The following is a 24,606-nucleotide window of genomic DNA, read 5'->3' as shown; positions in this document are numbered from 1 at the left end:
TGAGGTCAGAAAGTGCCGCCAAAATGCTACAACAAAATATTCAATATTTAAGAACAGTAACATTTTTAGGAAGCAAAAAACAAAACAAAAACAATTAACAATAATAATAAAAAAATAATAATTAAAAACAACTGCAACTTACCAGATTGTAAAATTACTGTAACATAATAATATTAATAATAATAATAATTCACAGGATTTTTTTCATGGGGAGTAAACATTGTAAGCAGTTATTGTCTGTTTGCTATGTTTGACAAGTAAACTTTTTCTTTCTTTTTTTATATTTTCACATGACAGCAGAGATACGGTCCAGAGCTCGGAAGCGTAGCAGTATTTTTTGACGCAGGAATGACTGTTTTAATTTAAGACAAAAAAATAATAAAAATCCACTCTGCTTTGCTTCTGATGAAAATTGTAACGTATATGTCATGTTTTATAGATTTAGACGTGGGCACACAGGGGGTGGACAGCAGGCAAATTCCCTCAGTATACTGCGGGCAACATCTACATTATTTTCGGCGATTTCAAGAGCCCTTTTAACTTCTTCAAATGAGAAACCTTCGCCCATTAGTTTAGCGATTTTAGCATCTACATTCTCTGAACCATCAGCACTATATGGCCTCCTGTGGTGTATTTCAGGTGCTGTCCTGCGGGGAAGAGGCTTGGGTGGCCTTGCTGGTGCCTGGGAGCAGTCTATAAAGAATAAATGAAAACAGAATTAAACTAGAAATCCTATTGCAAAGAATATCTTCTACTGAATACTTTTCGAAGATAGTATGTATGCCATTACCTCTACATTATGTCCTAGCTAATACTTCTTTCCACAGTATGTATTATTGTAACAGACAGTTAAGTATTTTAGCTTACTAATCTTTTGTTACAACTACTGCTTTAATATATAAATCATATAATTTGACCACACAAACATATTCAATATATTTCCACAGCTCCAATTAAAATGATGCACTCATTCTAGGTTTCATTTGGGAATATGCACTTCCTCTCTAGAACAATGAATGTGGACCACTACAGACTTCTGGTTTGCTTCTGTGCAGACTTGTTTCTGCCTGAATATGTACAGGGCTGGTTTATATTTCAGGCACTTCATTGCTTGGTAAGTCTTGCAGTCCCAATGCTCAGAGAATGAGTCAAAGAGTTGCTACGCAGTTACCATGGCAAAGCTCTGACTCAATTACCGATTGTGAGACAGGAAGTGCATTTTATAACACACAAGCCCAAAGATAAGGTGAGCAACACCCCAGGACCACCAGACATAATAAAACGTGTTGCACAATCAAACCCAACAGCCTTCACATACATCTCACTCAACCAACCCTACACTGACACAGTCAAAGACACACGTACATGTCACACTCAGCCAGCCCCCCACATACTCCGACTCAGGTGTGTTGCTTATAGGGGAGCAAGGAGTGGTGACAAGAGGTGCCCTTCTTTGATTCTTTCCCAAGGGGCCTATCAGTTCCTAGTTACACTGCTGATTTCAGGGGCCTGTAGGCAAAGAACTCCCAGACACTCATACTTCATCCCAAAATCCATGTCTCTGTTTGCTCCATGATTTAGAAGATGCACAATTCTCACTCCTCCACACAAAAAAAATGTAGTTACTATGTTTAAAATCAAAAAGCATATCACAATAAATCTAAGAAGAAAGATGAACCCTTGAGGTGAGAAGATGCACCTCTAATAGACAGACACGTGTATGTTTCTTTATAATTGTCAAGTATGATTTTGAATAGGGTGATCAGTAAAGAAGTAATTTACTCTCAATAACATATGTATACATTCTTTTAGCCATATTGCTATACAAATTTCACTAAATATTAAGAGTTTGTTTCTAATGTTGTAGGTAACTATCTTGTGAACACAGTTAACAACATCCATTACATATTAGCCATCACAAATTAATGGTGATTGTAAACTTGTCTGTAACATCTGCAAGCAAGCAATGCCTGCTGAAACAGGACACATTTCTCATTTTTGCTTGCAGAGATGCAGCAGAGAGCACTGCACAGTGCTGTTCATCACGGTGGCACTGGAAGTCACATCAAAAATAATTACAAGTGCCCCTGATCCTATATTACTGGGCAGGGGCCCCTGAGCATCATATATTACTGGGTAGGGGCCCTTGAGAACCCTATATTACTGGGTAGGGGCCCTTGAGAACCCTATATTACAGGGTAGGGGCCCCTGAGCAACCTATATTACTGGGTAGGGGCCCTGAGCACCCTATATTACAGGGTAGGGGCCCTTGAGCACCCTATATTACAGGGTAGGGGCCCCTGAGAACCCTATATTACAGGGTAGGGGCCCTTGAGAACCCTATATTACAGGGTAGGGGCCCCTGAGTAACCTATATTACTGGGTAGGGGCCCTGAGCACCCTATATTACAGGGTAAGGGCCCTTGAGCACCCTATATTACAGGGTAGGGACCCCTGAGCACCCTATATTACAGGGTAGGGACCCCTGAGCACCCTATATTACAGGGTAGGGGCCCTTGAGCACCCTATATTACAGGCTAGGGGCCCTTGAGAACCCTATATTACAGGGTAGGGGCCCTTGAGAACCCTATATTACAGGGTAGGGGCCCCTGAGCAACCTATATTACTGGGTAGGGGCCCTGAGCACCCTATATTACAGGGTAGTGGCCCTTGAGCACCCTATATTACAGGGTAGGGACCCCTGAGCACCCTATATTACAGGGTAGGGACCCCTGAGCACCCTATATTACAGGGAAGGGGCCTCTGAGCATCCTATATTACTGGGTAGGGGCCCTGAGCACCCTATATTACAGGGTAGGAACCATTGAGCACCCTATATTACAGGGTAGGGACCCCTGAGCACCCTCTATTACAAGGCAGGGGCCTCTGAGCATCCTATATTACTGGGTAGGTGCCTCTGGCCACCTGTGTTACTGGATAGGACTTGGTGAATTGCCATTTCCAATCATTAATTTCATTGTCAGCAGGGTGAAAAGTAGTAATAATTGGGCTTAGGAAATGGCCAATTTCCTGGGCCCATAAAGTTGCCAAATGACTGACACTCTGATCAGTGGGAGCAGACAATGGGCCTGGACAAGGAGACTGGATATCTCGTGGGCCCATTTATTTTTACAGTTTAACGTTGTCTATGGGGTGAAAGATGGGGTAGAGGTCACTTACTGTCTGCTAACAACCTATAAGTGGCTACCACACTACTCTGGAAGCTATTAACAGTAGTATGAGCTGGTAATTACCAGTCACTAATGGTGAAATCTGGCTTTTCTGACACTACTCACTAAGGTTAGTACCAGCTTACACTTATATTACCTCTATGCCACCGAATTTAGATGTAAAACTTACAATCCTCCCTTCACAAATATACTCCCCCGTGAATGTGCCCATCCATACCCGCCATACTTTGTGTGTGGATACACACTAACAACTGAGGAATGTCGCATGCATAACTGCTAAAAAGCAAACATGTAAATAAACTATATGTACACTTTAAATTAGCAAAATGCATACACTAAATGTTATTCTCTATAAAGTGATATCATTTCTGCACGAAAGACACACGCTAAATCTTATATCAGTTCCATTTATAAGTTCCATAGCCATACATTAACATATTTTTGTAATATTTTTGGTCTACAATCTCACATCTATTTTCTGGTAAAACAATTATGTACATGGGGACATCAATTAATTTAGTCAATGTATATTCATAAAAATATATTTTTTCCTATTCATATTGATTATTTTAGATCATATTTTTTTCATTAAAGGACCACTATAGTGCCAGGAAAACAAACTTGTTTTCCTGGCACTATAGGGTCATTAGGCCCCCCCCCCACCCTCAGGGCCCCCCTCCAGCTGGGCTGAAGGGGTTAAAAGCCCTTCAGCCATTTACCTTTCTCCTGCGCCGGGCACCCTGGTGACCTCTCCTCACCCTGCCGATGTCAGATCCGAATGCGCATTCAAACCGCCCATAGGAAAGCATTACTCATTTTCACAGTGAGAATCGCGGAAGCGCCTCTAGCGGCTGTCTGTGAGACAGCCACTAGAGGCTGGATTAACCCTCAGTGAAACATAGCAGTTTCTATGAAACTGCTATGTTTGCAACAGCAGGGTTAAAACTAGAGGGACCTGGCACCCAGACCACTTAATTGAGCGGAAGTGGTCTTGGTGCCTATAGTGGTCCTTTAATGTGTCTTTATCTGAGGCTGCATTATAACTCAATTCTTTAACATTCTTTAATTTAACTAAATCGGTGTATATGGTAGATAATGATTTTCTAGAAGTACACAGCTTAACAGGCTTTTAGGATGGAGTCACTTCTGCATTGAATCATAAATTAACAAATCAATTTAGCTGAGCTGTTGGACATTACCTGAGCACGATGGGAGCTGGTCATACTCTTGAGAAAGCCTGTTTAGTTTTACCTCACTTGCTACCCTTCGCGTTGGTGGTAAAGGAACTTCTAAACAATGATCTAGAAAAGAAATAAAGTAACATTCAACTAAAAGTTACACATGAATATTTTTATTGAACAGTATGATTGAACCTGTCAATACATTAATACATAACTATGAGTTCCACCATATAATTCAAAGAGGTGTCATTCTGTCGTTAACAATATGTGGAATTACTACTAACATTATCATTGATAAGCAGAAAATAAAATAATAATAGACAATTAAAAGGTCAGAAAAAATCTTTATTTTTTTATTGGTTACAGATATTATGGGTTGGAAGTAAATTAAAGGGATCCATTTTCCTGGCACTATGGGGCTCCTGTGGTGCTCCTCTCCCTTAAAACCCATTCAGCCACTTAACTGAATCCAGCGCCGCTGTCCCTCGGCGCTGGGTCAGGCTCCACTCACGCGGAGCCGGCGGGGGAGAGCTAATGTGCATGCACGGCATGCTGGATTCAGTAGCCATCCTGATCCTCAAAAGGTGCCTGATCCTCATATCCCACACAACCCAGAAGGCAGATACATACTGGCATCTGGCCACATTCACTCACAAACCATACACTTGATCAATATTTACGCACCCAACAACCCCACACCAGACTTTTGGGACCAATATTCTGACGTTATAGACTCCCTGTCCTCTGGGATCATCCTATTAGGAGGCGATTTCAATGCCACCCCATCCCCAGCTGCAGATAGGAGCACACGTCCCGGGATCTCCCGATCCAATGGCATGGGCGGACAAGATAAACTACTACACTGCTTTAACCGCAAAACTGGGCTGATAGATGCGTGGAGAGCACACCACCCTGACCACAGGGACTATACCTTTTATTCCTCCCCCCCACTACATGTATTCCCGTATCAACCTTTTTCTAAGGAACCACGCAGGCTTCACAAAAACCCTAAGAACGGAAATAGGCTCCATAGCGTGGTCCAACCACGCGGACATTGCAATATACTTTAGGGGACTACACACCCCCACCCCATGGACATGGAGGTTGAACAAATCCCTCCTGAAAGACCCAAAGGTAATAGACGACATTCGCACGCAGATAACCACCTATTTTTCAGAAAACCTAACACGTGATGTACCTATGACGACAGTATGGGCCGCCCACAAAACCGTAATACAAGGTTCCCTCAACAAAATAGCAACACATAAAAAGCTTAAAACCCAACAACTCACCCACCTCCTCAACTCGCTCCGCACAGCGGAACCACCCCAAGCTCTGACACAGCTCCTCCTTCCAGGAACTTCTCATCGATGACAAAGCCTGCTCATTAATATGGTCCAAGAGGACATATTATGATAAATCCAACAAAATGGATACGTTATTGGCCCGCACGCTGCGGCCTAGACCCAGTATGTGTATATATATATTTAATCCAATATTAACAATGTAAACAAAAATCTTCACACCAGTCAAGCATAAGACTTGCTTTCCCACAGAAATCACACATTTGCAGTGATGTTACTACCGCAAAGGATTCTGGGTGGGCATATATATATACACGCAGACACACACACATAGAGTTTGGAGTATTCGAATGCATGCATTTATATGACTAGTTTGTGGTATGATTGATTGGTGAATGTGACTAGGTTGGTGGTTGGATGATAAGTGGGGCACAGCTGGGAGATGGTGTATGTGTGTGGAGGCTGCTTGTGGTGTTGTACGTTTGTGGGTGGTTTCTTGTTTTGTTGCATTTGGGGCTGTATTGGGGCAATTGGGGCTTTAGTGGGGGGTAGTGGTTATAGTGGATGTAGTGGGGAAACAGTGGCTACAGCAGTATAATTAGGGCTATAATGGGGTATAGGTTATATAGTTGGGGATAAGGGCTATGGTGGGGAGATAGGGACCATACTGGAGAGGATATTAGCTATATTGGGGGGGGGGGTAGGAGCTGTAGTGGAGGGATAGGTTTTATAGTGGGGGAATTGTGGTTGTAGTGGGCGATTAGTGACTATTCTGGGGTGGATATTTATTGTAGTGGGTTAAAAGGGGTTGTAGTTGGGAAAAAAGGGGGCTATAGTGGGAGAATATGGACTATTGTAGGGTGTATAGTGGGTATAGTGAGCTGTCAGGAGCTGTTGTGGGATGACATGGGCTATAGTTGGGGAAAAGAGGCCGTAGTGGGAAAAGAGGGACTACTATGGGGTGGATATTGGGTATAGTCAGGTGACAAGGGCTATAGAGAGATGACATGGGATGTATGGGGGTAACGGAGGATATAGTGAGGATGAAAGGTGCTATACTTGGATGACGGATGCTATAATGGGGTGATGGGGTTGTAGTAGAGTGACAGGGGCTGTAGTGGGATGACAAGCTCTGTATAAATGTGTATTCCCCCTCCCTGAAGTTTATCAGGGAGAGAGGAATTGGGTTCCATGGTGATCTGGTGGAAGATGCATCAAGTCTGTACCCACACTGCACAATGCACAGTATTTGAGCCCTGGCCCTGCAATAGCCAGTCTGGAAAAACCTCAGTCACACAGCAGGATAATGGGCTGGCCAGTGAGGGAGATCATTGAACTCTCTTACTGGCCATGCCGCTGCTCTCCTGCCTCCCACCCCCTCGAGGCCATGGTTTTCGTGGTCGTGGCCATGTGGGAAATCCAGCATACATGTAACTTTTTTGTTTTGTTCTATGTATTTGGGTTGATGGGTACAATAGCCATTGCTGCCCTAAGAGTAGCCGGAATTCGAGCACAGGGCTTAATTTTGTGTGTTTTCTTGAGTAACAATTGCCTCAAGTCGCTCAGGTTAAATGTAAATGTTCCCATTTTTCAGAAATAGCAATGCTTTATATTGCCAGAAAAGGACAGGGTCTTTGGGCCAAAACCTATTAATTAAGCAGGTTTGTGGCAATGTAGTATGCTTGTGTGATTAGAAACAAGTTTGTATTTAATTTTAGTTTTCAACCCATAGTCTAATACTAGACCAGGGGTAGGCAACCTATGGCACTAGTGCCATTCACGGCAATCAAGGTGTCTTTGCACGGCACTCAAGGCTGCTAGAGCCAAACAGGCTCTGGCCTATCAGGAGTCCCAGTGAAACTTAAGATATCTGCTAATACGAAAAGATGGTGAAGGACAATCCTCAATTTATGCATTGCAGCACATAGAGTAAGTGATCTCAGATCACTTCCTCCCAGCATTTGTGAATGGGAATCCACACTGTAGTAGAGCAGCCTGCAGCTGCTGTTGCAGCTCCTGTCCTTGACCTGTACATGGCCAGCCTGGTCTCCACTGGAACCCAGGGAAGCCACCCACACTGCTAGATATACACAGAAATGCACAATAACCCTCTCCTTATACAAATAATACGAACAGCCCACAACCAATAATACATACAATCCGCACAAACGTAACCCGCTAACAATCCACATACATGCACACAACCCCACATGCAGCCTCTCACATGCAATACCCCAAACAGCCCCCACACATACACACACTACCAAACACACAACGTGACATATCCATCCACACACACAATTCCACAAGCAGCCCCCATACACAGCCCACATTCATAGGCATCATACACGATACCACAAACTACTCCTGAACATATACAATATAATAGCTCATTCCGCACAAATACAACAATACAAAGCAATTACAGTATAAATAACACAAGCAGAATACGGCAGCATACACACCTCAATTTAAAAAAATAGGACCGGCACGCTATGGGACATCACAATCCTATATCGGCACAGTGCTGCTAAAAGGTTGCCTACCCCTGTACTAGACTATGTAAATCTCAGAACACAAGCAATAACAAAATGAGGACTTTAGACATGGTTTATGGAAAAATAACAAACATATGCCCCATCCCTTCATTGCCCATCTGTGGTTCTGCTCAATGAGAGATTTTATTTTAATTGATTATTTTATTTAACATATGGAGATCTTTTCTTTTTTCCACACTCTGAATTCTTCGTTATATCACTGGGAAGCAGGTGTGTGTTGCATATGAATTGCATATGTGAAACAAAATCAAGGCAATGCTAAGCAACAATTAAAAACATATGGTGAAATTATTATTCATCTGATCCAAACAGCAAAACATTTTTCCATAATCTGTGTGTACTATGAAGAGTTCTTTTATTCATAAAGGTATAAGAAAACATATTTCTTTCCAATAGCAGCTGCAGCGACTCCCATAAACCAAAATGAACATAACTATGGATAATGGTCTAGAAAAACAGCTACACTGTTTACCTAACAGGGTTATTTCAAGGTGAATTTTAAATTTCAAATTAAATGTTTGAAATATGCGCATTGAAGAATTTATTTTAAGTCAACTATGCTATGATTTCAGTTTGACTGCTCTGGTCTTAAATTTTAAATTCCCTTTGTATTTTCTTTAAATTCTCACTCTAGTAATAATAATAACCCTGCGATTGTTTTATAGTTTTTTGGATTCCTACTTTAGATAAAACAGATTGGTACTACAGAAAAATATCCTGCTAGCTATAAACACATAAACACATAGTTCTTTAATCACTAACGTTCATAAACAAGTGTGTTTAAACTCTAAAAATATGCAGTACAGTAAGACTGTAGGCCAAGCATGTCAAACTCAAAGGCTAGCACAGGCCAAATTAACAAGGTTGAAGTTTATTTGGAAGCTGCAAAAAAAAAAAACAACAACTTACATTTTCATAGAAGCGTAGGTTTATTTACAGAATATTCAAAAAAACAGCATCCCCTCTTCTAAACCCCAGCACCCTCCACTACTAAAGCCCAGCCACTCCCCCCTCTACTAAACCCCAGTTCCCCCCTGCTATACTAAATACCAGTCCATCTCCTCTATACTAAATCCCAGTCCCCCCTCTACTAAATCCCAGCACACCCCCTCTACTAAACCAGAGTCCCTGTTTAAAAAGGAAAAACAAAAAAAAACAATATTAGTCAACAAGCAGACTCCTTTCATATTGCTGCTGCCAGTATGCGACTCTGGAGACCAGCCTCTGGCATACCCTCAATGGCGCCGTCTGCACCCTGTGCCATAGCGGATCCTACCGCTACTGCTTGAAACCCTGTGAAGGTGGAGCACGTTGACGTCACGTCTGAATGTGACGTGGCGTTGCATGCCTCTGTGCACCTCTAGGTCCTCCACTGTCCAGCCGCGGCCATCGCAACACTGACCAACACGCACTTACTGACAGACACACGCACTGACAGACACACACACACACATTGACAGACACAGACAAACTGACAGATACAGACACACACTCACTGATAGACACACACTCACTGAGAGACAGACACTCACTGAGAGACAGACACACACACTTCCAGACACACACTCACTGACAGACACACACACACACTGACAGAACACACACACTCACTGACAGAACACACTCACTGACAGACACACACACACACACACACACACTGACAAACACACACACTGACAGACACACACACACTGACAGACACACACACTGACAGACAAACACACATAGTTACACAGCTGAAAAGAGTCTTGCGTCCAGCAAGTTCAGCCTTCCTCAAATATGTTTTTGCTGTTGATCCAAAAGAAGGCAAACTAGGTAAAAATTCCTTCATGACCCCAAAATATCAGTCAGATGTCTCCTTGGATCAAGCAGCTATTACCCTACTAATTTGAAATTATATCCCTATTTGTTAGGTTTTTGTAAGTATTTATCCAATTGCAGTTTAAACATCTGTATGGAATCTGATAAAACCACCTCTTCAGGCAGAGAGTTCCATATCCTTATTGCTCTTACTGTAAAAAAACAACTTTTCTTTGCTTTAGATTAAATCTCATTTCTTCCAGCCTGAAGAAAAGAAAAAATGACACTGACAGAAAAAATATAGAAAGGTCCAGGCACTCCAGAATTGAAGAAAAATGGTGATTTATTAAACCCACAGCCCAATCACAACGTTTTGACCTATACGGTCTCAAGCATAGGTCGAAATGTTGTGACTTGCCTGTGGGTTTAATAAATTGCCTTTTTTCTTGAATTCTGGAGTGCCTGGACCCTTCTACATTTTTTCTATCAAATAAATGGTTACCTGGTACTGAGTCTGGTCTGGTTGCACCAAGATTCATATTACTGAGGGGACTGAGTGCAGTTCCACATCCCAATCTTTTGGTAACACACACACTGATAGACACACACTCACTGACAGACACACACCCACACTGACAGACACATACACAATCACTGACAGACAGACACACACTGGCAGACAGACAAACACACACACTCACTGATAGACACAGACACATACACACTCACTGACATACACACACTCACTGACAGACACACACACACTGACATACATACACACCCACTGACAGACACACACACATACACACACTCACTGACAGACATACACACACGCCCAGTTTAGTGATGCCGGGCCAGAATTACTTCATATTCCGGCACCCGGCATCACTACAGAGGGTGCACGCGAGGGAGCAGTGAGGAGCAGGAAGAACAGACTGAGCTCCCTCTCTGCCGCCAGCGACCTCTCCTCCCAGCCAGGTAAATTTTAGCATAACAGGTACCTGCAATGTGGGGAGAGCAGGTGCCTACACTGACTTACAATGTCAAACTCGTGGCTAGCTAGGCCGCAAAGATAATCATTGTGGGGCGCATGCGGCCCGTGGGCCGTGAGTTTGACATGCTTGCTGTAGGCACTATAACCACTTAATCACATCGAATTATAGTGTCTGGTCCTCTATTCAAACCATTTTTAAGCAGTTTAACACTAAATAAGGGTCCTTGGCATCCCACAGCCCAGGCACCACTGGAGGCACAGCCTTAGATTTCACCCGTCCTTGTAACCATGCCAATTCATAACAGCAGTGAACACTGTGATAGAGTGCAAGCAGTCAGCTGACACTCTCATCTATTTACAGCCACCCTATACTTCCTCAGCTTCAGCAACAAATCAGGGGTCTCTTGCTGGGGTCAATGAGTTTAAGCAGTTATATTACCTACAGTACCTGCATGATGAAACATTTAGATTGATAAAAATAGTTTCAGGCAATTTGAGTTTCGTTCATTTCTGGAAAAATGATTCAGTTGAAACAAAATGGCGCCTAGTAGTGTACTTCAAAATTTATGCATTATATAGGCGCAAATATGCATCATTTGGTTCACAGATCAAGTGAGACAAAGCAACCAATAAAGAGGAAAAAGGAAGAGCAATAAAAATAAATAAATCAATGTTTATCACACTATATCTATTTTGTTTTACACGGTTCCTCTGTTTTTCCCCTTTATTATTCACTTCTCACTAGATCTGTAAATAAAGTCAATATTTAGTGGTTGCCCCCTTGCCATCAATCATAATTTCAACAATCACAGCTCATCTATGCTGTTCCTCTTTACTGCCCAGCGCAATCCACAGAGATTTTTTGCAAACCCTTTCTGAACAAAAGATCATAAAGCACAAACTTTTACTATTAAGGACTTTTGTTTGCCAGAGGTTTATTAGGGTATTGAGCAACACAATGAAATTCTATTTAAACTGCAAATTAAAGCAACTTCAAACAAATCAAGAGTATTAGGAATGAAGTTTGAATATGATGTGCCTTAATGTATGCGCCCAGAAACATGTTTCAAATATACATATCTGCCATTCTGCACCTCAAAATAAATCACTAAAATGCCTATTACCTGTCAGGAAATCTCTTTCTTGTTACAATAAATTCATGCAACAGGCACAAAAGTGTGCTTATTCTGTTGCTACATGAATGCAACATCAAACTTGTCCGAACTCATTTTAAATGTCTGACAGGTGACACTTAACCCTTTGATTATTTTAGAAATAATCTGCAGGAGAAATCTGAAGTGGCAGAATTCATTCTTTACTGTCAAAGTTTTGAGTACAAAGCATTAAATGGATTTGTTATGGAGTAAAATACATAGGTTTATACAAATTCTTTGTATTTTGAATACTTATATTAAGCTTAAAGTTTTATAAGTGCTGCTATTTCCACAAATCCACAAATTGTTTAAAAAAAATAAAATGATTTCAGCTAGGTCAGAAGAACAGTTTCAGTTATACTTTTGGATGAAGTCACATAAAAGGTGCTTAAAGGAACTGGAATGGCTGTTTAGGTGTCTGGTTCCCCTCATATTGCTGTAAAAAGGTATTAAACGTTTCTCCATCGCCATACCAGTGCGCATGTGCAGCAAAATGCCATGCAGCGCCAACCAGAATCTCATCATAGAGATGCATGCATTGAGTCAATGCATCTCTATGGCGAGTGTTCAGCGTCTCCATGCTGAGAGTGGAGATGCTGAACGCAGGCGCTGTACACTGTGCAGCACGGAGACAGGAAGCACCTCTAGTGGATGTCTGAGTGACTCCTACTAGAGGTGTTACTAGGCATGTAAACACTGCCTTTTCTCTGGCACATGTTATAGACACCAGAACAACTACATTAAGCTGTAGTGATTTTGGTGACTATCGTGTTCCCTTTAGCGTGACATAACTTCAGATACTTGTTCTTTGACATTATGAAATAAAGGTTTACATCAGTTTTGGAGAGAGAGTCTTTATAGTATAGGACAGGGTCCTAAAAGTCCAACATTTTGAGAAAGCAAAACTGTCACGTTTCTGGAAATGACAGTTCCTTGTTTCTACTGCAACAGGTACCAGTGCAAAAAAAGCATTATATGTAAGTAAAAAATAAAAAAAATAAAACACTTGCCCCTGCTGTTCCTTCCTTGTTGTGGGTGACTTTGCCACCACATGATGCCTGGCATACGCATGTATGCTTGAGCAACTACACAGAAATGTAATGTGAGCGTGAACACCTTATGGCATTTCTCCAACAGTGCCAAATACACTATGCATATAAATTGGGTTAACACGATTTATAAGCAATGCCAGGTGTCAAATATAAACATGGGAGTTAAAAAAAAAATATATATATATATATATATTTCAAAAATACATCCTGCCTGCATTCTGCCCTCTTCCTATATGATGAGTGAAGTGTACTCCAGCAAGATCAGACAGGATGCCCCATCCCATGACATCAACATGTTGGCTTCATTGCAATCATATTGGTGTCAGATGACATTTGTCACTCTATTCCTATATTTCCTACCTTTCTCTAGCTAAAGACATGTTAGCTAGTTTAGTAAGAACATGAACTACAGTGAACATATACTTGAGTAGATGTAATGGAGAGATGGAGAGGAAAATAACTGACTTAGAAAGATTCCCCTACCTAAGCGGTCTCTCAATTGTTTGCATACAGCTAACTTTAGTATAATCCTCTATTCTGAGAAATGATTGACTGGAATAAAAATGTGAACATTTGATAGCATTTCTGCTTGCACAATACATATTGGCTTTTTCCTACTATCATATAATCAATAAATGGTACACTTCAAACAAGTCTGGAGGAAAAAAGGTTAAAACAAATCCATACTCAATGTATCCTTCTATTATGCCTTTCAAAAACATATATAAACACAAGGGCCATCTCTGGCAGATATGCAGCAAATTTATGTCTATGGGAAAGATTCATGCAGTTCTAAGTTTTAAGAATTTCAGAAGTCATTACAGTACAGGACAAACAAAGGAATCAATAAAACTCGAAATGAAAACAAGCAAACTAATAACAAAGGTCTAGATTTCTTTCCTATTTTTTTTTTTTTTTGTTAACCACTATTTGTACCTGAAGAAGGAAGAAAATCTACACACGAGCTTGGTCTGCTTCCAGAAGTAATGGGCTTTGTGTGCTCAGTGATGCAGGATCGTGCAGGAGGAGGTGGTGGAGGAGGGGGCTGTGAAGGGGGGGAACTGTCAAAAGGTTCATCACCTGTAAATGGAAGAGAATTAATGTAACAGGTTATGTGTCACAATAGTGGCATGTAGGTCCGCACACATAGATAATCCCAAATAATCCACAGAAAAATTATGTATACGAAGAGTGCACATTTATTGATAAAAAAAAAAGTATGCATATAAAAAAAATCATGATGTCATACTGTCACAGCCCTCATAGATGTAGTACAGGCATATCACACCAAACCGTTGATGACACAAATTTCCCAGCAAGAGAAAAAAAATATATATATATATATATATATATATATATAAATATGTTTGGAAAATATAAATTTGCCATACTACATGCAACTGCCAGACAGGGGAGAGACCACCTAGAAGACTACCCCGAAAAAGAGTGTGAAAGCCCTGGACGTGGCGTTTCGCACATTCCTTGGTGCTTTCTCAACATTTGCTTACAATGAAAATTCCGGAAAATATATAGGAGGTAACTATCCAAAATGAAGCTTCTTAAATTGATAAGAGCCCACACCTTTGCATAACCTTTGCAGGTTAGCTTGGGTTCTTCATTTACTACCCTACGCAACTTGTCAGAACTGATCTATGTTTGTCAAAGATCCATTAATTAGTTTAAATTCAAAATAAGTAAATGGGTAATTAAAGTACTGGCACTTGACAAAATTGCTAGTTCTAGGCATTCCAGCTGTAGAAGAGCTATAGCTATATTCGGTACAGAAAAGTATACCTAACTCTTGCTGAACTACAATCCCCATAATTCTCGGTGGCTATAGCTGATCTTTATATTGGTGCTGCAGTTTTAGGCTCCAAAGTCTCAGGAGCTATTAACTTAGTCACTCCTTCAAAAAGCAGATTATACGTACTAAAGTGTATCCAAAATGGAATCACACATTAAATATAAAATGAACGTATAGGTGTACACTACAAATATCTTTATCTAACCTACTTATCTCATACTATTGATGAAACACAAATGTGAAATGTTCATTGTAAAGCTGATGGTACAAATAACACACTGCAGCACATATATTTGCCAAGACTGGCAAGTAATTGTAGATATTACTCCCTCCTACCACCAAGGAGAGAAAGGAGGCGCAGCTACACGCAATGTGATCAGTTGTCTGACAAATCACAGCACATACCCCCAGTCACAAAACTATAAAGCAAGTCGAGTAGGTTACAAGCAGCTGTGGTGTGGCTTTTTATAATTATTTCTACTCATCCTATATGGCAAGTGGAGGATTTCTTTCTGTCCTACTCCCTGTAACCCTTGTATTCTTGCTCTATTTTTTCATTATTGGTCATGTACCAATTTAAACTTAATAAAATACTCAGTAAAAGTTAAAAAAAAAAAAAAATATGAAAAGGAAAAGAGTAAGGAAAGAAAGAAATCTTTTTAATCTATTTTTTTTCCTCCCCATTTGCAGACAAGACAAGATAATGGTTTGCAATATACGTAAGAGAGATAAATGATACTGCATGTGATGATATTGTTTATAAATCTATATTCAATTGACAAAAATGTTATGGTCTGTTCCCCTTCCCCCCCCCTGTTTTTTTTTCTGTATCCTATGTATTTGATTGTTTTTTTTGGGTCATATCTTCAATGACCGATGTAATTAACATAAAAATTTAAATAAAAACAAGATATAATAAAAAAAAGTAAATGTAAAAAAAAAAGTAAAAAAAAAAGGAAGTACATTCCTAGCTACTGTGTCTCTTTAAGCGTGATAGGCATACCCAAAACCTATTTCTCTGCTCAGAAAGAGAAAATATAAATATAAAGTCCGAAAATATATACATAAGTATCCCTAACCCTACTTGCGAAAACAACACAGGGCTGGTGGTACCAATGACAAATAATATACTTTTATATCAAATATTAAAGGTGTGGTATGAATAATAAATAATGAAGAGTGCGCTTATAAAAAATAACAGCTTAAAAATATAAACCACATCGAGGTGTTCACTCTGGTCTCACGGGGTGATGTTCCAAGTAGGTCTGGGGTCGGCAGCACATTTCTATTTTTATTTCTAATTTCATATCTATCAATATGCACTAAATAGTGTTTTTCTCTGATAACATTTATATAAGCATTCTCTTCTGTTTAAATACATGTGCAATTATATTTTGTATCCATTTGATTTTAAATTGCAACATCAAAACTACTATAACATTTAATTTATGCAATGCTTGTTTCATTTCTATGTCTATTTATACACTGAATGTCACCCTTTTTTATTATATTCATTTTTATCGTTGTACTTTCTCCGTGTATATTCTATTGTAAGATGCTGAAGATAATTGTGGTATTTGTGAAATACGTGATTTCATGCTGTTCAAGATATCCCATTTTATGTTGCTCAAGATATTGGTGTATCACATTGTTAAACATGCGCTTATTAAAAAATGTTTCAACAGATTATGTTTTTAAAAGTATTTTATTATTTTGTGTTACAAATTGGCAATTTAGGACATGTGTATATATAGGCCTCCTATTGCTATACAGCTCATACAGTCTCTGATGAAGCAGGGCAGCATCCATACGAAACGCGTAACACAACAATTGAGCTGGCTTAGTCACTATCGGTAAGGAGTATTCCTGTTGCTGCTGACCCCGGACCTACTTGGAACATCACCCCATGAGACCAGAGTGAACACATTGATGTGAGGTCTGAGGTGGAACGTACTGTGACACGCACGCCGTCCTCACCGGCAGTCAGGACACAGAGCATACTTCTACTCCTACAATCCTCGTCCATCAGGGTCTGGACTTAACGTTACTTTGCTTTATCCATTACCTATAGACTAGACTACTTAACTCCACTTTAATTTTTAATCTAATTTTTACACTTTAGAATATTTTAAGAATTTTTAATCAATATACCATTTGGATTTATATTTTTAAGTTGTTATTTTTTATAAGCACACTCTTCATACTTCATATGCTATTTAGCAATCAGTTCCATATACTGACTTGCTTTGTTCTATGTGGGATTATACCACATCTTTTATATTTGATATAAAAGTATATTATTTGTCATTGGTACCACCAGCCCTGTGTTGTTTTCGCAAGCAGGGTTAGGGATACTTATGCTATATATTTTCGGACTTTTATAGGTTCTATTGGACTTGCTGTATATATATTTGATATTTTTTATTACTTGTATTTGCATCGTTTTATTTTCTTATTATAAATATTTGCATTTTATTTATTATATACTAGGTTTTTAGCTCCTGGATATTTACACTATAGTTTATAGTGTTTTCCCCTATGTTTCTAAGGTTTGGGGATTCCTTTTTTCCAGTTTTAGAGATACTTCTCTTTACTTGTTTTATTCCCTCTTTTTAGTCTGGATATTCTTATGAATACCAGACTATTTGTATTTTACATGATAATGTACAGCTACACTTGTATTTGTGGGCCGAAAATGTTTATAATCAGACATTACCACTCTTTACCCAGTGATGCAGGTTAGTGATGCCAAATGAAGTATTTTACATTCACTATAAATTTGACCAATATTTTTCATTGCTAAGCATTTTTACTATGACTGTACAGCTAAAAAAGTATAAGAAAATAAATAAAATCTGCAAAAACCTTATTGTTACAACATGTCAGGAAGGCAGAGGTTAACTCACTGCAGATCAGCAGAATCCAATAAAAAGTCAGTGAATGGACACAGACCACTTAAGTAGAAACAGAACAGACTCTATGTTGAGCTGTGGGGCGTCCTTTGGGTAATGTTATCTAATCTTATTGTACTCTGGTATTGGTGGCTTAGTAAGGAGAGAATATGCCTTTTCAATGAAAGCAAAAACCAAGAAATTGGAGTCTGCTTCCGGATTTTTCACACTTTAAGTGATGAGGCAATACCAAATTCTGAACAGGTATAATAACAAATAAAAGAAAGCACACAGATACACAGGCAAAAGGGGGATTAAAATAAAAGAAGAAAAATAAACCTGCTGTAGTCAACACAAGAGAGAAAATGCAGCAAATACAAAATGCATCCAGTGGCACTACTAGCGAAAGCTTTTTTAATAAAACGCTGAACAAAGAAGAAATATTGTCTCGTCAGGTTTCTGACAGTGCCAAGATAACAAGAGCAAGCAGTTTGTTTATCATGATGTAGATAGATAGACAGATACATAGATTGTTCTTATACTGGCTGTTTCCTAATTAAATTCAAATTGGTAAATTCAAATATTTCAGGTTAAAAACATTTGTTCTGTGGATTTAAAAATAAACAGATTTCTTTGTGGTTCATTCTTCAAGCTCTGAAGTTGGTCTTCTTAGGATTTAAAGCTTTAATGGGAAACAGGGAGGTGTGAATTACATGTCCTCAGAGGCAATACTTTACCATAATTACCACAGGAAATACTTGTTTTGACCTGCCAAGTTAAATAAATGTTTCTATTAGTTTCCTTAAAATATGTTTTTTCTCATTAAAAGAAACTCTTGAGGTTGAAGTTGACCATTTTTTTTCTCTTCTTACCCAAAGAAGTTACTTGTAATAAAATTTATAAACATGTACCTAGGCCCTAGACCATGATGTAACAGAGATCTTTAAGCCACTCTTGGCCGTCCCACTGTTATCAATGTATATAAATATATTACACTATGTCATGATTTATTTAACAAAAATAAAGCCACAATGGAGAAGCCATTTGTGAAAAACTTAGTACATATTTACAGCTTCCATAGGAAAGCAAAAGCCAAAGTTTTAGCAGGTGATTGTTATTATGTCCTGGTATCTAAAACCATAGAATTTAAATAGTGTGTACTTTCTTTTCCCATGACTGTGTACACACTATGCGTGCAGGTATGGGCAGAGGGAGTGGCAACTTTGTCCTGTAAGAACTATCGAGTGGAGGATGTTTGCAAATTCACATAGTTAGAAGCAACACAGACAGGTTAACTTCTTGCAAGATAACCTGCACAAGTAGTTTTTCCAGTACTTGGAGTGACCATTTATTGTTATGTGTTGTGATGAACCTTGTCCATTGTACAGCGCTACGTAATCTGATGGTGCTATAAATAATAATAATAATGAACCTAGCACTCATGGCTGGCCCGTCCATAGGTTCTGATAGGACCATGGCTCTAGGCGGCACGTTGGCAAGGTGGCATTTTGACACTCCTGTGATTTGCTAACAGCAGTTAGGGAAAGTCCTTACCTTCCCCAATCAGTCCTTCCGCCAGTGCGGGCTGAGAGGCAGTGACAGAAGGGTGCTTGGTGGCCAAAACAGCTTACAAGCTGCCTTTAATGACCGTGCCTGTATGTGTGTTACCCAGTGCCGACTCGTCACATTAATGCAACACCATGCATTGTCGATACACATAGGTTCCATTGTTTGCAAGCACACAGACTAGCTAAATACTCTGTATAGAAGAGGGTCAGTGGATAGATTCCAGCTCTTGTGCAGGACCATATTTACCTTTTGTATTGGTCCGTTCATATTATACTTTCCGTCTGTTCCCCCCACCACCACCAATTGTACAGCGTACTAATAATAAGAATAGCCGGTAAATCTTAGTGTTGGTATACCTTTCCCCTTTGTTTTAACAACAAAATCAATGTTAGATCAAAATACTTACAGAGACATGAATAAATGACATATGACAAACTAAGTTATTTTATTTGAGTTTCTTAATCTAAAAGAGATTCAATGAATAGTCAAATCAAGAAATATAGATAGTACTGAAAGTTTTACAGACTTTGTGTCTCCACTGTATTTCAAATCTGGAAGTATAACAAAGTCTGGTCTGTGGCACTACCAAGTAAAACAAAGCAGAAAAACTAAAATGGTAAATAAAAGCTGGTTAATTCTTGAATTATGTGGGAAGAACATAATTATTTGCAAACAAGTTTTCTCCTAGTTTCTATCTATTTGTGATGTTATGTGTCACATAAGAGGAGCTACATTGAAATATTGTGTAATAATCGAAGAACCAAAAAAAGTAAATAAAAGAGAGATCCAATCATGAGTGAAGCCAAAGCGAAGAGGAAAGAATGCTTTACATTGCACATTATTTTCAGGCAAGTCTGCATGCAAGTTTGCCTGATAGGGAAAGGGTAAATGAATACAAAAGTGAACCTCCTGCCTTTGCCTAATCAATCTGCAAACCTCCAGGTAACTTGGTATGTAATTACACAGAGTACTCACATCTTAGCAAATTAAGACACTTTGTAAACACCCCATTCATTTACCATGTAAATCAGAGTGTTACAAATATTGCATCAGATTATAAAAAAAGAGACAGGTAGATGGCTCGTACAAACCAAAAAGTTTGCATTATATTAATAATTTTTAGGATTGTAATTGCTTTGTAGCCAGTGGATATTGATAAGCTTGGAAAAGAAGGCAAACCTCAAAGCACATTCAGAAAATGAAAGGTCTAAAAGTTTAGACAGTTATTACAGCATCGTAGAAGAAAGAATATGGATACACTTGTACAGAGGCGTAACTAGAAACCGTGGGGCCCAAGTGCGAAAATTGCCCTGGGGCCCCCCTCATAAGTCTTTTTCCCCTCCCCACCAGGCCCCACCATGTGTCAAATTTGCAGGTCCCAGCCCCCCATGTGTCTCATTCATACCCCACAGGGTAAGTGTGGCATGGTTGGGGTGGCTGAGTATGATAGAATTGAAGGGGTTACTGTGATAGGGTGAGTGTGGCAGGGTGAAGGAGGGCATGTGTTATAGGATTGGGGGTGAGTATGGCAGAGCAATTGGAAGGGAGGATGGCATGGGCAGGGCCGTACTGGCCCACTGGAATACTGGGACATTTCCCAGTGGGCCGCGGCACCTGGAGCCGATCAGACAGCCCTAAATTAAGCTAATTTCATTTAAATGATTTTCCCCTCGGGCTGTGTCAGCCTGTGTCAGTGCGAGTGGATTAAAGAGGGGGGTGCGGTGTGGGTGTAATTAGACTGCTGGCGGCCAGAGGGAGACCGGTCAGTCTCCCTTTACAATGCAAAGCAATTCGCCACCACATGCCCACCCACGCACCTCCCGAACACAAGCCCAACCTCCCTCAAGTAAGCTCCACCCCCACAGGCAAGCTGCTGACCCTGCTGGAAGAAAGAGGCCAGAGAATGACAAATTCACCTACCAGTGACAGGTAAGCTTCAGCCATGACAGTGATTGTGTGTGCCTGCTAGTGAGTGAGCTTGTGTGTGTCTGTGTGTGTATATGTGTCTGCTAGTGAGTGAGCTTGTATGTGTCTGTGCCTGCTAGTGAGTGAGCTTGTGTGTGTGTGTGTGTGGGGGGGTGCCTGCTAGTTAGTGAGCTTGAATGTGTGTGCCTGCTAGTGAGTGAGCTTGTATGTGTGTGTGTGTGCCTGCTAGTGAGTGAGCTTGTGTGTATGTGTCTGCTAGAGAGTAAGCTTGTGTGTGTGTGCCTGCTAGTGAGTGAGGTTGTGTGTGTGTGTGGCTGCTAGTGAGTGAGCTTGTGTGTGTATATGTCTGCCAGTGAGTGAGCATGTGTGTGTCAGTGAGCTGTTCTGTAGGGAGCATGTGTGCGTCAGTGAGCTTGTCTGTAGTGACCATGTGTATGTCAGCAAGCTTGTCTGTAGTGAGCATGTGTGTGTGACAGTGAGCTTGTCTGTAGTACGTTTTTGTGTGTGTCAGTTTGTCTGTACTAGATTTGTGTGTTTGTACCAGTCAACTTGTCTGTGTGTGTCAGTGAGATTGACCTATTGGGCTGGCATGGACTATTTTCAAGGGCTGCTTTGTTTTGCCAGTCCCATGGCCGGACATGGATAAATGACAGGATTCACGGAGTTATTGTGAGTGTGGCAGGGTGAAGAAGGGTGACATAATGTGTGGCGGTGTCAGATACACTGACACACACCATATAACACATACAAATACATACATGGACACATGCTGTTACACAAACACAAATACAGATACAGATGCACAGGTATACACACTTACACACATGCAGATACATAGACACACAGAATGCCACACATTCAAATACACAGACACAGATACAAACACACACGTACAGAAAAACAGACACATACAGATAGATACACATATAGACACACATGCAGATACACAGACACATAATGACAAACATTCAGATACACAGAATGACACTCGTACAAATACAAACAGTGACACACATACAGATACCTAAGGGCACACACTGACACACAGATACAAATACAGACACACAGAAAAACATACAGATACACACACACGTGCAAAATGTAATTTTTTTTTAGTCACCCTCCTGTTTTCTATTTTTTAGGTGCAAGATAGTGACTTCCCTGGTGTCCATTGGCTGGCTAAGGCTGATGGGAGTCAGAGCTCCCACTCTGACTACATAATTTCCTTCTGCTCCCGCGCGGCGCTCTCCTTCTCCTGGTGGTTGCTGGCAGGAAGTGACCGGCTGTCACTTCCTCCCAGCGCTCAGACATCATCACGGGGGGCCTGGTCGTGCTGGAAATACTTTGTCATCGGATGATCCAAACAGCACTGGCCACCCGATGGCCACACCACATTGCCGGCGGGCACCATGGTCGCAGGGGTCCACAGGATAACAAGGCCTCCTAGAGTGACGTCCATGGTCACGGCTGAGACACCTGTGACCACAGTAACTCCGCCACTGCACTTGTACTCCGATGCCTCTTAGGCACAAGCTTTACCCAAATGTGTTCACCCACACAGTTAAACAGCTTACAAATTCCCCCGGTGTTCTTCATTTTGTTTTTCTAAATTGTTTTTCTTGTTCATGTTGTTCATAATGTAAATATCTTAGTATTGCATGCTACTCATGCACTAAATGAGATTGTGTTATTGTGCCCATCACTTATACATGTTCATTGATGCTCACCGTTTGTACAACCTTTATTATGTATGTATTGCACAATGCACTTTTAGATTGAATTGTATGTATTCTATACATTTCTACCAATAACACTTAAAACAATTGATACACTTGTAGATAAACAGTGCCTAGGATTGCACATTTTGTGAATCTTGTATTCAATAAGAAACCTAACCTAATGCTTCTGTTACACTTGGTTTTACTAAGTAGCTTTATATATTCCAAATTCAAAACTACAAGGCACCACATTTGTCTCATGCAAAACTGACTTTCTGTTCTTCTTTTAAATGGTTACTCAAAGCATCATAATTACTAGAGCATGCAGAGACGCAAAAGCCAGGAAGCCACTGCTGTCACCATTCATTGCCCGAGAGTGTGAGATAACTGCTCTCAGCCAATTACTGACATTCTGTACAATGAATGTTGCATAGAATTTACATTAAACAATCTGGAATTCTAGTTCGGGCAGGGCGAAGAAACCCCAGTAACACTGGAGAAATGCAGCACACACAGACTCCAGGCACCGTGACCACTTCAAATCACTGGAGTGGTTATGGTGTTGGAGTAAACCTTTATGGAAATTCTCAGAACAAACAACCATGGAAAGAGTCTTGATAGAATTTAAAACAAGCTAAAGGCACCCAGACTTAATCACAATGAAGTGGTCTGGGTTATTTAAGGCACAACATGGCTTACATTCCTAAGTTCAATATGCTTCTAGTGGCTGTCTTTCTGACATAGTCAAACTCGGCTCTCGCAGGTAACATCCATTTCAATGGAGGAGCACAGCACGGTGTGCGCATGAACTTTTGTCCCCAATGCTATGAGGAGCATTGGATTGGATGTTTAGAAGCGTTGGTGTGACACTGCTGGAGGCACACTAAGTGGCTGCAGGTACTCTTCAGCACTGGAATAAAAGGCAAGTTATACCCCTTACCCCAGTTTCTATTTAGATTTCGGAGGCACCAAAATCTATTCCTAATGCCTTAGTGTTCTTTAAAATAGATTTATCTCAGACATACTTTCTGTATTAACTGCACTGAATTTTCTTTGTGGCTTGTAGATTGTGTAAAAACAGATCACTGATAAACATATGATTTCAGTTTGCACCTAAAGGCACTATACCAAATGGTAAAAAAAAAAAAAACTAAATTTTAGTTTGTCCAGTTTTACTTAAAGGGATACTATAGGCATCAAAACAACTTTAAGGATGGAGAGAAAGGTGGCGCCACAGAGATAATATATAAAATGAAATATAAGCAGGTAGTAATATAGAAATTAACAATGACATATAAAACACAGAGAGAACAATAAAAATAATAATAGGTATATATATAAAAAAAAAAACTTAGCTTAATTAAGCAGTTTTGGTGTATAGATCATGCCCCTGCAGTCTCACTGCTCAATTCTGTCATTTAGGAGTTAAATTACTTTTGTCTCTGTTTACACAGCCCTCCCCTG

The 24,606-nt window shown here is 40.1% G+C and overlaps 1 protein-coding gene across 2 annotated transcripts in view; it reads right to left on the bottom strand.

Moving 5' to 3' along the window:
- Positions 1 to 310: 310 nt before the first annotated feature.
- The window catches only part of CBLB (Cbl proto-oncogene B), a 126,343-nt gene continuing 102,047 nt past the window's right edge, over positions 311 to 24,606 (bottom strand). For both annotated transcript variants that reach the window (XM_063457469.1, XM_063457470.1), the window contains exons 16-18: positions 14,171 to 14,314; positions 4,391 to 4,492; positions 311 to 693 (exon numbers count right to left, since the gene is read on the bottom strand). In XM_063457469.1, the coding sequence (XP_063313539.1) occupies positions 434 to 693; positions 4,391 to 4,492; positions 14,171 to 14,314 (506 nt within the window). In that variant the 3' untranslated portion in view covers positions 311 to 433. The remainder of the gene's footprint in view (positions 694 to 4,390; positions 4,493 to 14,170; positions 14,315 to 24,606) is intronic.

Source organism: Pelobates fuscus, chromosome 1 (assembly GCF_036172605.1).
Source record: "Pelobates fuscus isolate aPelFus1 chromosome 1, aPelFus1.pri, whole genome shotgun sequence".
Lineage (NCBI taxonomy): Eukaryota > Metazoa > Chordata > Amphibia > Anura > Pelobatidae > Pelobates > Pelobates fuscus.
Note: the sequence above shows the minus strand (reverse complement) of the source record. Positions and strands in the feature narration are given on the sequence as shown.